General features: G+C 36.8%; 1 protein-coding gene across 3 annotated transcripts in view; it reads left to right on the forward strand.

The window, feature by feature from the left end:
- EPB41L5 (erythrocyte membrane protein band 4.1 like 5) overlaps positions 1–15345 on the forward strand; it is a 70227-nt gene that overhangs the window by 42370 nt on the left and 12512 nt on the right. For 2 of the 3 annotated variants that reach the window (XM_034422289.3, XM_034422298.3), the window contains exons 17-18: positions 11589–11752; positions 12481–12575. In XM_034422289.3, the coding sequence (XP_034278180.2) occupies positions 11589–11752; positions 12481–12575 (259 nt within the window). Of the gene's footprint in view, positions 1–6247; positions 7418–11588; positions 11753–12480; positions 12576–15345 lie in introns of those variants that run through there. The other variant, XM_087881732.1, reaches the window with a different exon arrangement.

Here is a 15345-nt window from a genome sequence, read left to right on the forward strand (position 1 = left end):
TAAGAACCTGAGTTGGTCTTAAATTACTATTTCGTGGTGGTTCAATCCTTAACTATCCATTCTGTTCAAAGAAACAAACTTCCTTTTGATTTCAAAAGCACATTATAGCATTGCAGATACCTTGACTTAAAGTTATCTTAAGAGGTTCCATTTTATTTATGATTACAACTTGACTTAGTCTTGTTTTAAACCACTTGCAGGTATATTGGGAATACAAATTTAAATAACATGTGATACCAAATACTAAATCAAAGAAAATTGTTTAATGCAAATCCAGCAATTTTATCTGTTGAATTCAACATGGTCAGGACCTTAATTTTATATCTGAAGCTGTTTTTTTTTTTTTTTTGCAGCTGCAATCCAAAGCTTAATCAATAAGATGCTTTCTCTTTTCTTTTTGCCCTTGATTTATCCAGTGTCTGAAATTGGAGATTTTTCTCTAAGATCTTGATCAATCAGTTTCCTCCTTCCCATGGTGGTGGTGGTGGTGTAAGGTGGTGGTATTTATTTATTTTTATTCTCATTTGTCATACTGGTATGATAGCCTGTCTTGTATAAGCTCAATATAATTGCTGTGCTCATGGTTATTGATCCTTGCCTGTCTTGTTAAGACTCCAGCTCCAAACAGTTCTAGCCGTGCTTTTACAATTTCGTGCAGCCTCAAGCTCATATCATTTCTGAGAAAAGTACGAGTGTGGTTTAAAAACCTGCATACTTGGATTTGTGCTACAAATTGGGGCTTTCAGTAAAGTTTGTTTTGCTTCCGTCTCACTTTCTCTCCCCCACATACATGTATTTGTGTGTGTGTATATATGCACATCTATGTACACACAAAAATACATGCATACACATATGTACATCCCCTATACATTCTCTGTATGACTACAATATGAATATCCATTCACTTATTAAGTGTTCTTTCCTTAAACGTCTCCACAAGTCAGGGTCAGGTGTGACTTCCCACTCTGAATAGCTGGAAAAGGGTATGCAGGTAGTCCTCGAGTTACGATCACAATTGAGGCTAAAAATTATGTTGCTAAGTGAAACGTTTGTTAACTGAGTTTATCCCATTTTATGACTTTTCTTGCCACAGTTGTTAAGTGAATCATTGCATTTGTTAAGTTAGTAACGAAGTAGTTAAGTGAATCTGGCTTTCCCATTGGCTTTGCTTGTCAGAAGTTTGCAAAAGCTGACCACATGATCCCAGGACAGTGCAGCCGTCATAAGTATGAACCACTTGCCAAGCATCTGAATTGTGATTATGTGACCATGGGGGGTGCTGCAAAGGTCATGAGTCACTTTTTCTAGTGTCGTAACTTTGAATAGTCACTAAGTGAACTGTTGTAAGTCGAGGACTACCTGCATGTGGTATGCACATTGTTCGCACATTATTACTTGCCTCCCCGTAGAAAACCTAGGTTTTGAAAATTTGCAACTTTGCAAGTTGCAGTGGGAGTCTCAGAATAGTGTTCGTTTTCTGGCACGCCCTGTTTATGATATCCATTTGTAATAATCTTTTCTAGACTTTATGATTAGAAGAACAGCCCAAGATATAACAGATATATACACAGCACATAAAGCATTCCCTATGTTTTCCCAACCCTGTTGAGCCTGGGCACTTGAGTCTTCTTCTAAAGTATAGATGGGATCTATGTTCAAAAGGTATTGCTGCTGTAGGAGGCCAACGTATAAAGTGCAAAGCGATCCTTCATTACCTTGATAGAAAAGTGCCCCCCCCCACACACACACACAAAATGGCATGCTGAATGGACTGGCGATTTTATTTCTCCCAACAACAACCAATAGCTGATTTTGCCACCAAAGCCGATAGAAAAGTATGCCATTCTTTTTATTAATGGAGAGAACGGATTAACTCAACGTAGGCCTACGTTTCAATAAATCTATATGGTAGATGCCATCCTTCTAAAAGGGTTGTTGTGTTCAGTGGAGGAAGGGAAGCAGTAAAGATAATGTTTGGAGCTGTACAGTCAGTCAGGTGTGCTGACTTGCAGAGTTTGGAATGAGGTTAAGCAGAATGTGTTGACGGAATGGATGCCTGCTTGGTGGAGAATGACCTGAATGTTTAGGTGCTGTTTACAAGGGCTTTCTTACATCAGCCTCTTCCTGCCTCTCTTAATTGGGCCGTTACCATGATTTGGCTTTGGGTTTCCTCCTTTATGATCAGTCTTCTTTAGAGAACATTTTCCAAACACAGTGCTATGAACACTATACCGCGCTTCCCCGAAAATAAGACCCTGTCTTATATTTTTTTTGAACCCTGAAATAAGTGCTTGGCCTTATTGCCATGCGCTCAAAAGCCCGATTGGGCTAATTATCAGGGGATTTCTTATTTGGGGGGAAACAGGGTAATACTTTAAAACATTGTAATTGGATAAATATCAATTTATTAAAGGAATGGTTCTTTGTATTGCTAGAATCTTGAAATTACCGGTATGCTCCACACCTCCCATCATTTGAGCTAAAATGATGCAGACCTGTTAAAAATGTGTATTGCATTACCATTCAGATAGTTCCCATGAAAATTTTTCCTATTCTTGGCAAAGTACATTGATTTACATTTCATGCTACCGACTTTTTGAAATTCGTTTGTTTTCCCAAGAAACAGCTGAAACCTATCCAAGTCTTTGTCTTCCAAATTCCACGCTTAAATGTGGTATATTGTGCTGTTTTGATGGTAAAAGAAACCATTGGAGCTATATAGGGACAGACAAGATAGGTTAGCAAAAGATTTATATGTACTGCTGCCCATGCCATTTATTCTGAAAGAGATCCAGAATGATATTTATCTGGAGTCTAAGGAAAATTGACTATTTTGAATATCTCTCAACCCTTTTTATTTATCTTTAAGAAAACCTTGAACAGGTGCTCAGCAATTGTATCATTTCAAAACATGGTTGATGTTTTATTAACAGCTATGATCATCAACTTCTCATAAAATAAATGTTCTCTTGGTGACATATGAATTAATACGATAAAGAACCAGATCCTTAACATAAATAAAACAAGAGTGAAATTGAATAAAATTGTTTCTAAAGAAGACTACTTCTAGATGCCTATGCATTTGCCTTAACCTTCTGCATGCTTTTTAATCTACATTATTTTTATGGGGCATTTTCTAGTTTTGTATACCACTGGTTTGGACACTGTGGTATAACTTAGATTTCCTGAATTTAACCTTACTGATACTTGGCTTTAATTAAATCTCTCATTTTTATGAAAAACAGCATCAGCAGCATGGCAGCATATTTAGCATACTTACATTTGAACCTCTTCCTTCCACCATAAGAAAAATTATTTGAAATATTTCCCCAGAACTAAGATTGTAGGTGACTACTATATAATTGTGACTAAATCTAATACAAACCCAACAGTTGTAATTGAGGAATTACAAATGTTGCCTGATTTACCCAAAATAATTAGCCATAAACTTAGTCTACAAATCTTTTTTTAAAAGACTAACTTATTTTATTTCATTTTATTTTATTTTGATTTATATGCCGCCCTTCTCCAGAGACTCAGGGCAGCTTACAATGCATTAAGCAATAGCCTTCATACTTTTGTATATTTTTATACAAAGTCAGTTTATTGCCTCCACAAACTGGGTCCTCATTTTACTTACCTTAGAAAGGATAGAAGGCTGAGTCAACCTTGAGCCTGATGAGAATTGAACTCGCAGTAATTGCAGGCAGCTGGAAGCTAAATACTACCTTTATACATTATAATGAAACAAAACAAACTATTTATGGTTTAGCAGACTGTATGAGGCTTAAATATTAAAAAAAATGTAATAATCATTTCTTTGCAACCCTAATTAATTTTTCTGCTTAACATTGAATACTTTTAACCAGTGGTCAAAATTTGTGAATATTTGAGAAGATTATGATTTTTAGATATACACTAAGTAAATAAAAATAAAAATAATTTATCCAAGAACATAATTTTCTCAAAACAAATGTAGGGATTAAACACCAAAATTTACAGGTAGTCCTTGTTTAGCAACCCCTGTTGGGACCAGCAACTAGGTTGTAATGGAAAGGAAACACTAAATGAAATCATGACAATGTTGTGATCTTACTTCAGCTTTCCTCTGTTTTGCAGTCTTGGTGATAACTCCAAGAAACGCACGCTAAACATATCCAAAGCAAATCAAATGGTTAAACCCCACATATCAACTGGATCATATATTCTACAGCAGTGGTCCCCAACCTTTTTATCGCCGTGGCCCGCTGAGCACGCGCAGGGGTGGGGGCACGGCCCAGGAGCTTTTGCGCACGGCCCATTGCGCACGGCCCAGGAGCCTTTGCGCTGCAGCGTTCATGTCCCCCGGCCGCTGTGCGGCCCGGTGCCAGGTACTCCACGGCCCGGCACCGGTCCGCGGACCGGGGGTTGGGGACCACTGTTCTACAGCAATGGTGCCCAATCTTTTGGGCACCAGGGACTGGTTCCATGGAGGGAGGTTCTTCCACAGACCGGTGAGGGGAGAGGGCTGGTTTTACACGCTGCCTGGATCCTGCACGTGTGCAGATGGGACTTTGCTCACTTGCACACCTGGTTCCTGGTGGACTGTGGCCCGGTGCCAGTCCATGGCCCGGGGGTTGGAGACCCTGTTCTACAGGATGCACAACCATTTATTTTGAAGAGTACATGTGAAGTTTCAGCTTAATTTTTGAATTAAAAATTTATATCCTCATTTGCTAATTAAATTATAATTGAAAAATCAGGAATTTCAAAGAGTCTGATGGATGATAAGAAAGATCTCTCATAGTTACCATAACAGACACCTCAGATTTAAACATTCATTCAGTTCCTTTTGTAAAATGTTAGTGGTTAGGACTCATAAAACCTCAGATCAATACATGTGTTAATAGCTTAGCTTTAATTTTAAAGCTAACTACTTAGCTTTAAAATATGATTTTCTAATTTAGAAAATTGTATGGCTTAAAATTGAAAACATAAAAACATTACACACACACACACACACACACACACACACACACACACACACACATAAAGCTTAAAAGTCCATTTGCTCATGTGATAATACTAAAGGTCCCTTAAGGACCCAAGCACCGGATAATCGCCTTGTTTCTAGAGAAGTCCTCATTCTAAACATACAGACTGCTTAATAGAGCTTGGCAAAGTTACTCCAATTAAATTTCTCATGCAAATATCGGGTTACAATGGAAGAGTAAATGGGAAGCTGAAGAAAAGCTCCCAGCCCTGCTTCTTTTTGATCTGAATGTCATTAGTGTAGCTAATCATACCCTCCAAGTCTATTAATCAGTAAAAACTGGCACATCTTCAATAGCTGTGTGCTTTAAAATACATTAAAGTTTCTTCAATCAGGCAACAAGGCTTATTTTATTACATTGGAGCGAGAAATACCATAGGTAAAGTATACATACCATCTTGTCTATCCGGTTGACCCAGCTCTGGAAATTTAATTTTACATGTTCCTGAAATGGACTTTAGGCACAGTAAGATAAAAGAAGCCATGTTCGACAAGCAAAATCTATACCGGTGCATTCTAAATAGCATGTTGTGCATGAAGTAGTTTCTTCTTATCCTTCACCAAATATAACCACAGTCTTTATGTTGAACTGCTTTATTTTGTATCCTTGCTTTATTTTTAAAAAATGATTTTTTTAAATAGTTCATAGTTATTGTGTTAATTACTAGTCTGTAAATCCTGAACGTTTTATCATACGATTTAAATGCTTCATTGCTGCTATATGTATAAGGCACTTGCTTTTCTTCGTGAGCATTGAAGCTGAAGGTTAACTTCTGGAAGCTCTAACCAGCTTGTTCGATGCTGAGAGTATAGTTTATTGACAGCTGGGAAGTACTTTCTGCCTACCTCTGATTTAGTTCACAAATATATTGCTGTGTTTATACGTAAGGGAAATACTGTAGACACTAACTTTAGAGTCTGGGAGAAGTTATATATTAATTTATTACTTTATTTATTGGTTAGAGAAAGTGCTAGATGAAAATAGAGAAGCATTCAAAGTTAATTCTTGCATAGATTACTTTAAAGCCAGTGCATCCTGATAGCAGCATGAAGGGTTTAAATTGTAAGTCCGTTTCCTAAACCTGTGCTTGCTCTTCAAGAAGTTTGCTCTTGCTAGCCTGATACTTCCTCGACTGCATCTTCCGCCTTCCATTCTCTCCCTTTATTTATACCTAGATACTAACTGTGCCCCATCCCATTCCCAAACCAATCTAGGCCCCATGATGCTCGTGACTGCTGTCAACGTGGTGGAAGTGCATGGAACATGTGGTCCACGCCCTCGGCCCACACAGTGGATAGACACTGCAATGACTTTGTCCGTGAACGCAATGTGAAGAATGCAGGAATGTACAGACAGGCTTATGGTTCTGGTTTCCAGACTTCTGTGACTGACCTGTAGGACTTTTGATCTTAAGGAAATCTTGACTGCCCTCTGGAATCATGAATGTTTTGAAGGGCTTGATCTTTAAGAGATAATCCCATATGCCAATATACCCGAACATGAATGACCAGCATAGATGTTTCTTTTAAAGATGTGGTTTTACATTGGGGGGAAAAAAGGATCTGTGCGTGCTTTTCTTAATGGGGAGGAGGTGGGTAAAGATGAAATGGATTTCTTGTTTATGGCAAAGCTGCTTATTCAATCTATAGAAACCAATATTTTGCTCGCCAGGTGGAAAGATACCAACAATGATTTAATGATTCTTATCATATAATTATTTTCTGGGTTTTAGAAGAGAGCAAAGAGGTCTACTGCAGATATAATAGAGCAGGTTAAAAAAAATGTTCTCCTGCACTTTTAATAATGTGCCTATTAATAATGTTATAAAATTATGCTTTTTATATTAAAGTACTTTCAAAGAAATGTGAAGGAATGCAAAATAAGGTGTTTGAAGGTTGCTCTCTGTTCTGAGATTCTTTGTTTTAATGCAAAAATCTATTAAACGGCAAAAGGTTTATTCAAATAACTACAAAGTTGCCTCTACTATATTCTGAATGGTGTAATATTGTCAGGCTATCCCTGTGGGATCGATTCTTTTATGCGCAAGCATACCCGATAATAAGACAATGTCAACTCCAAAACCAGTGCTTGCTTATACTTAGGCAATGCTCATCTTTCATTTTTTTCATTGTTTTGTGAAGTAAAAGTGTGTTATTAAAGAAGAAGGTGCTTCCATCCTATCCAGAGTGAGACGTTCACTTCTGATCAGAATGAGATATATTGTTTTCTTTTTATATTCCCTCCCAACTTGTTTAACTGCAGTTCCCTTGATAGTTGGACATTTGAAGGCCTGTGTCCAATATACTGTTTATGTGGGGGTACTACACACCGGTTTGCAGAAGTCATCTCATTTTGCTATATTAAAGTGCTTCTGTTGCAATCCTGTGGTGGTGTAAGATTATCTCATGTACGCTGGAGATGTTCCAAAGACTGAAAAGATGTCTGCCTGTTGCCTGGGGAGATTTGATTTCACTTATTTTGTCACTGAAACTGAGAAAGGTGCTTCAAGAGATCTCAGACCAAAAAATGGAGATTTTCTGGAAGTATTTCTTGTTCCCAAAGAAATTTCACATGATTGAAGGCCCTAGTCATATCCTTAAATGGGGGAGCATTGATATAAGTAGGATGGAAGCCACAACGACAAAGTACACTTTGTATGGGGATGGAGAAAGCAGAGTGACATGTCTCTTGCTTTGCTGGGGCTAATTATAAAGGAACTGGCCTTGAAAAAGTTATAATAGATCTATTAAAAGGGCAGGAGGGTTTGGGGGGGGGATTACACAGAGGGAGATGGAAGGAAATGTGAGAAGTAACTCAAAATAACCCCAACTTGATTTTGTTAAGGTAAAACAGAGAAAATAATCCCTACCTCCCTTGCTTCTTAAAAGGGTTTTCTTTGAGGAGCTGACATCAATCTAGAAAGCTTATCCAAGGTAAAACAGAGAAACTTAGATAAGCTTTCTAGATTGATGCCAGCTCCTCAAAGAAGACCCTTTTAAGAAACAAGGATGGTCGGGATTCCAGGAAATACATATTATGTACTAAAATTAACAAGAGGGGTTTTTTTTTACAGCCTGTTCACGTTTCTCTCTGCCCATCTTAAATAAAATCAAGGTGGAATTATTTTGAGTTTCTTTCCTCTGCTTCTCTCTAACTCAAAACTCTGTGATCTTTTCTGCAAGTCCCCTTTAGCAGCTCTAACTTTTTGCTTTTCTCTTAATAGCTCTCATACATTTCCCAAAATCAAATCTATATTCCTTTACACCAGGCGGGCCAAACTCGTGGCCCATGGGCCGGATGCATCACATACTGGCCATGCCCGGTTTAGCAAAGGGGAGGGGAAAGTCACAATACGTCACGTGACGTGGTGACACAAGTTTGACACCCCTGCTTTACACTAACTTAACAAGGCTTTGCTAAATCAGATCCTACTTCATTTACTGTAGTAGGATTGCTGTGCCTGATAAGTTGCAAGAATTGATCGGGTGAGAGCTGGTTCTTACATTGACAAATATCCATTTCCAAAATAATCAATAGCTACAGTTCTACCCTTCCTTCATTTAAAAAAAAAAAGCTTCCTCCTCTTTATATCAAAAGAGCAAAAAAAAAAACCCAACCCTAGAACCTTTCTTCCCTAATTTCCTGCTATATATCTTCTCATTTGAAAGAATTTGCTGGAATTCTTGTATTTGTTGCTTTAACAATCTTAACAAATCTTCCTTATTGCAGTTCTGAGGAAGGCTGATACCGAAATCCCAATAGACTGATATATAACAATAGCTTCTGTAGGTGAGAGAGGTGTTTAAACAAAAACATAGTTTTAAAAACTGCTGAACTATATTTGACATTCAGTAATTTGGCACATGTGGCTAAGTGCTGTAAGTATCCTTTAAAAAATTCACATAGACATGAGCATCATTTTTCATTTTCCCCAATTGAGGAGAGCCTTGAGGAAAATGCTAGAAAACATTTTGTAATCATTGTTAGTCAATAAACAAAATGTTTCAAGGTTGTGGGAGCCATTTTGTTTCCTCACACAGATCTTTTCAAGTATCCAGATGAGATGGCAAGAAAGCAGTACAGGTATGTGTGGATGGTGGTGGTGGAAAAACTAAATATATAAGCTATGCCATATTTTAACCAAACTCTGTTATGGCTTAGTGTGAACCCAGCTACTTTGCTGCTTAAAACCAAAATCAGACCAGATTACTGCTAGAACTAGTATTTTCAAAAGTAACAGACAACAGTGTTTGTCTGTCTTTCCTGAGTTTTTAAGTGTACATGAAACCTTCATAGCATTTATAGCAGCCTCATAATCCAGCTGCAATCAAATCTAGCTTTTACATGCACTTTGTCTTAAAATATAATATATATATATATATAAGTAATTCTTGCAGTTTCTCTCTTCCATTTTCTTTGTTTAATTTCCAGCTTCATTAATCTGAGCAGCACAAAAATTTTGCTCATTTTGGCTCCAGTGATGTTACTGTCTAATATAGCACGCTGAACCATACAAGGTGCCAATTCAACTAGGTACTCCAGCATTTTACACAAATACCATGAATCTTATTATCTAAGATGAGTATTTCAATTGAATGCAGAGTAACTACCATTATCATTAACACTAATCAGAATCTGAAACATTGTTTTTCAGGTTCATGGTCTCACCTTAGACCATGGTTAAAATTCTGAGAGGTAAGAGGAGTGAAATGATATTTGTATTAATCACCCAAAGGAATTAAACATCTTATGCAAACCACAGATATCGGGGATTTTTTTCTATCAGACCAGCACAAGTCATCTCTGTTTTTTGTCAGTAATTAGTGGCCTTGTGTTCTGCTTCTACACTGCAAAGAGATTTGGAGAACTGCGATGCTATTTCTCTGATTTTAGAAGTATTTGCACCTGTTCAAAATCCTGAAGATTAATAAGAGAAGTGAAGTCCTTTTGATCTTTTTAATCCTCCACAGACACCATATTTCCATTTGAGGCTTTAGAAGAGATCAAAAGTGCCATATACTTTTGTAGCTCTCCAATGGACTCCTTATCAACTGGTTGCAAATGCTCTGGATAGAGGGGATTGGTAAAGGTTGAAAGAAATAATTTAAAAATCATAGTGATCTTATCAGGACTGTTACCATCAAGGACCAGTTAGAAGGCTTCATTTTCCTCACTGTCTTTCTACCTATTCCAGCCCCTCTCCCTACATATGTGCTGACTGAAAAGAAAATCCAACGAGATGAAGCAGTTACAGCCATCCAGTTCTGTAGGACTATTCTGAGTTCTTGTATGCAAGCAGGCAAAAGAGAAAATTAATCCTCTCTCCTAAGTTTGTATGTCAATATTGGGTGAAATTAATTGACCCTGAAACTAATCCTGGGTACTTCTTGGTTAACTAGGATGTGATCCCAACCTGTAATAATCCTTTACTGTGTTTAAAAATACAATGGAGCATTGAAGCTATTGTGATTTTAGAGGGATTTCTACAGCCCTTCATCTGCAAATTGTATATGCTGCATAAAAACATAACTTAATTCTATTCTATTATAAAAGGAGAGACAGCCATTACAGTTTTCTTTCCTTCCTTGGATTGCTCAGCAACATAAGGTAATGACTGCTGCATGTATTGGAACTAGATCAAGCAAATTTTCCCCCCAAAAATGATAGTATAGTTCAGTGATTTTCAACCTTTAGAATATGCTGGCTGGGGAATTCTGGGAGTTGAAGTCCACACATCTTCAAGTTGTCAAGGTTGAAAAACACTGGTCTAACAGATGTTAACCTCTGGTGGTGGCATGATTTATCTTATTTTGCTTTCTGTTATGATTACATATATAAAGTATGAAAAACAATTAAATTCCAATTGTTTGTGCTTGGGCTACAAATATACCTGTGCACAAAAATGTGTGTCTGTCATTCACATTTTATTGCAGAAGCAACTATGTGTTGTGGCACTCAGTATTTTATGAGCAATTGTCGTACTGTTGTACAAGGTAGCAGTGGATTCATGAAAATACTTCTGATTTTGTTTTGTCTTCATATTCATTTAAATCCCCACATTTATCTATAGTAGGTGTATGCAAAATGTTTTGAACTCAAAATGTTTCAATCTTGCCTTTAGTGGAAGTGTTTTGACATAATTCTGAATATCCTGTAAGTATTTGAGCTCAAAATGTTGCCTTGAGCTAAAAATGGACTACTTTTTGCTCAGAACACTTCCAAATGAACAACACTGGGAGCATTCTGGAAGGATTAGGTAGAGTAGCTGTTCAACCTTGGACCACCTCAAATTTGAATTTTTTTGTATGTTACTTACCTATATTAATTGTAAGCAAATTAAATGCAATTAGAAATAGTTAAAAATATGAACACCTTCAGCTGTATGGCTACTTACTTGAGAGAGAGAAAGGAAACATTGTTTAAATGCTAAAAACCTTTCATATACATTGCCATCATTTTAAAAAAATATTTAATAGGAGTATAAGTAATATCAATTTAAAGGTTATGACATACAGACCTATTTGAATTTCTAAAAGTCTTATTTCCTTTTCCCAGTCTATGCAGCGTGCCTCTGACTGCTGATTTGCTTGATAGCAAGGAAATGTTGGACACTTGTACTGACAGTGCTGCTGGTTTTCCTCCTGCCGAGGGATTAGGTGAAACATTGGAAGGGGGAGATGGTACAAAGGAACCCCCCTCCGAGAATATAAATCTTATTGGTAAGGCACCATAGATAGTGAGACACTTGGATTGGATTGCTTTATTGATAGGCTGAGTGGCTTACAACTATGTCTCTGATGTGTTCTTATACTCTGAAATAAGCAATTTTTAACATAAGTAATGGTTTCTATTGACCATTATTGATTCCAGATATTCAAAAAACTGTAGTGACAATTTTCTAATTCTATTTCTTTTCTAATAATTTCTTTGTTCAAATAACAATTGCTACGATTTCTTATCTCCCCACCCCCACCCCAATTGCAGGGGTTTGTTGTTTTAGCAGCATTTAACAGTAAATTCCATAAGTGCTCTGCAGTTACCAGCTTGCACATTCCTATGTTCAGGGAAGTGCAGGCATTAGCCAAGGAACTTATTTGCCTAAAACCTATTTTGTCATGAGTTACTATTCTTCCTGCGGTCCTTGTAAGTAGCAACATATTGTCCCTGTAATGACTGAAAACTTCCAAAACTCTCAAGTTTTCCTTGGAATTATCTCTTCCAACCTACCAGATATGTAAAACTATTAAACTTTGCAAAGATTTTCGGATAATGTAGGTACAAGTACCTCTTAACTGTGATTGTATAGAGAGCCTAAGAAAAAAATAGCAGTTCTAGATAAGAGAAATCTCTGTGAAAGCAATGTCAAGGAATGAAATGCCAAAAATTTGTGGAGCTTTATGTCAATCCTGGGTCCTGTATATCCAGTTTCTTTCTTCTTCTCTTCTAGTTGATGAACCGTCCCTGAAACTGAAGCACCTGGAAACCGAGTTCACTCCCGTATTGGTTTCTCAGTCCAACATAAACATCAATGTCAGCAAGCAGGTATTGCATACTTTCTCTTCCCAGAAATATGGGGTCAGGGTTTATGTTATAGTTGCTTTTCCCCCCATAATGTTTTTGTTCGTGCAAGATAAAAACTGCTGTGTTTTGCGACCATGTTTGGTAATTGGAAAGTCTGCAAGATTGGCAGTGCCAAGCTCATGAAGGGCATGCTGGCACAGAAGGGAGCAATTAATTTTTAATTAGATAGGCATTCCAATCTCTTTTGCTTCTGGAATGCAGGGAACGATAAAAGCTTGATTTCACTATATTTTCCATGTGTTTAGGGAGATGTAATATTCTTTTATCTATATCTGCATCTCTTCGAAAGGACATTCTGTAATGAGCAGTAGGTGGAAAAAAAATGTGTTTGAAAGAATAAGCTTAAGCTATATTGACATGCGGAAAATTGGAGAAGCATATCAAAAAAAGTCTTTTGGGACCACCACAGCAGTGTCAGAGGCAGTTTTTCTTTCATGTCAGAAGTTTAGTTCATTTCTAAAAGCTTTCAACAGAAAAGATTAAAATTCTACTTCTCGGTGTATTCCTAAAACACAGTACTCTAATATACAGTAATTAAGTTAAAGAATCTGAGCTTATCTCAGCAATCATCCTGTCTATAAGTATAATAATGAAAACTCTTGAGGGTGAGGCCAGGCAACTGCATGATACACTTTCTCTGGATGCATTTCAAGGCATCCTGCGCTTAAGCACTGTGACACAGTCAGCTAAAGTAGGATTAATGCCCTTGGCTAAAATAAACACTAGGCAGTTTTCAGGAGGGAAATCTGACCTGACATGTGCTTTTCTCCTTAGAAAAAAATAATTACCTAAGAAAAATACTGCTTCCTGTCATTTGAGACAAGTAATATTTATTGTCAGATGAGATACGTTCACTTTGCTGAGTTAGCTCTATTAAATTATGGCAATCTCTAAAGGAAAAGGCCTCGTAAGACATTAAATATGTGCTCCAAGGACTGAATCAGGAATCCATATATTAAAACAAGTATTCATTGGTTTGATTATAAAGCAGGAGGATAAATTTTGAAAATTAAACAGAATAAATAAGTAATGGGAGCAAAACTCTCACTTTTCTCCTTTCTACCCAACTTTGCTTAAGTAGTGATGAAAACTGATTTGGAGGGAAAATCTTAAATCAGTGTTGTTGAGGAAGGTACAGATGGAGAATAATTAAAAATCTTAATTCTGTATTTTTTTCCAGGGCAAAGAAAATGTATATAGAAATTAATTTCAGCCATATAATATAGAAAGAATTATATTTTACATATGAATGCTGAATGGAAAGCTTGGGAAATATCTTTCTGTGATATACTTCGATATGCTGAAAGTTGATTTAATCAATCCTGCCTGACACACAGTTCTATAAAACAGTATTTGCCTCTTTCGAATTTTTCAAAATTTTTGCATATTGTTTGACTGGGTATCATCAGAAGTTCATGTGGGTTCTTCGGATTTAGTGCTTCATTTAAGTTATCTATTAGCAGGCTGCCAATATGAAAAAAAAATAGTTGCCTCTCACTAGTTCAGCCAGTTCAGCGAAAGTGATAACTGGGGCGAGTTGTGTAAACATTTCATAAAACTATCAGCTGATATGGGTCAACCCTGTTCAACATAAATTTCACAATGCTGGCTGTCATCATCACAGTGAGATTTTTACCACACAGTTTTATAGCATGTCATTCCCCCCCCTCCTTTCCAAATAAAATTATGAAGACCCCCATTAAAAATGATTGATATCAATCAGAAAAAGTTACAAAATGATTTCTAAAGCTACAGGGCTCTAACAGTCCACAAGCAAAATTATATTCTTGCAATGATAAGATTTATTATAGTGAAACTTCCAAGGAGTACTTAATCTGTTAAAATCACTCAAAAGTTATGGTGTAAAAATTATTCAGGAAATTACCAAAAAAAAAAAAAAATCAGAACGATCTGCAAATCTCTCTCAATGTAACTAAGGCACTAGATAAAAATCAGTTCCTGAGAAAGTAGCACGATAGAAGCCATTGCTCATTAAGAAGAAGAAAACTGATGCTCATCCCAAGTTTGTCAAAAACCCATCTGGATGACATTTTGCATTCCAGGAGGAACTTTCTATGGGCAGTGGAGCTTCTGGTCCAATGTAGATGTTACTGTGCCTGGTACAATCCAAGTACACATTTCACAATAAAGAATCTTATACCGGTACTTGAGCATGGAGGTGGCAGTGTCATCTTTTGGAAATGTTTTGCTGCTTTAGGAAGAAAACATAAATTATGCTTTGAATTGGAATTCCACAGGAAAATATCAAGCTATTTTGTGCTGAAACTGAAACTGGCCATACACTAAGAACGTGTTTCCAAGCATACCAAAAATCTGTAAGAGAATGGATTCCAAATACATTTAACGGTGTGGATTAGCCAACTCAAAGTCTAGACCTAAATCCTATAGAGATATTGTAAAAGATTCCTAATGAGCAGTTAATACTATAAAATCCTCAAATGTTAGTAAGTAGAAGTTGCTGACCATGCAATAATGGGCCATAATTTCTGAGGTGAGCAGTGATCAGTAATTTACAGAACAGATTTGGCTGAAGTTAATTGCAGCTAAAGGCAGTTCAACCAATTGCTGAATATTAAGGGTTGTTCACAATGGCACATCACAGGTTGAATGCCTTTGTAAACATAAATATTCAATTCAGATGTTGTTTATTCACTCAGGCTGTCTTTTTCACTAATGCCTACAGCTACACAAATTGAGTAAATAAGTAAAA

This window comes from Pantherophis guttatus, chromosome 1 (genome assembly GCF_059756535.1).
Source record: "Pantherophis guttatus breed Tessera chromosome 1, ASM5975653v1, whole genome shotgun sequence".
NCBI classification, from domain to species: domain Eukaryota; kingdom Metazoa; phylum Chordata; class Lepidosauria; order Squamata; family Colubridae; genus Pantherophis; species Pantherophis guttatus.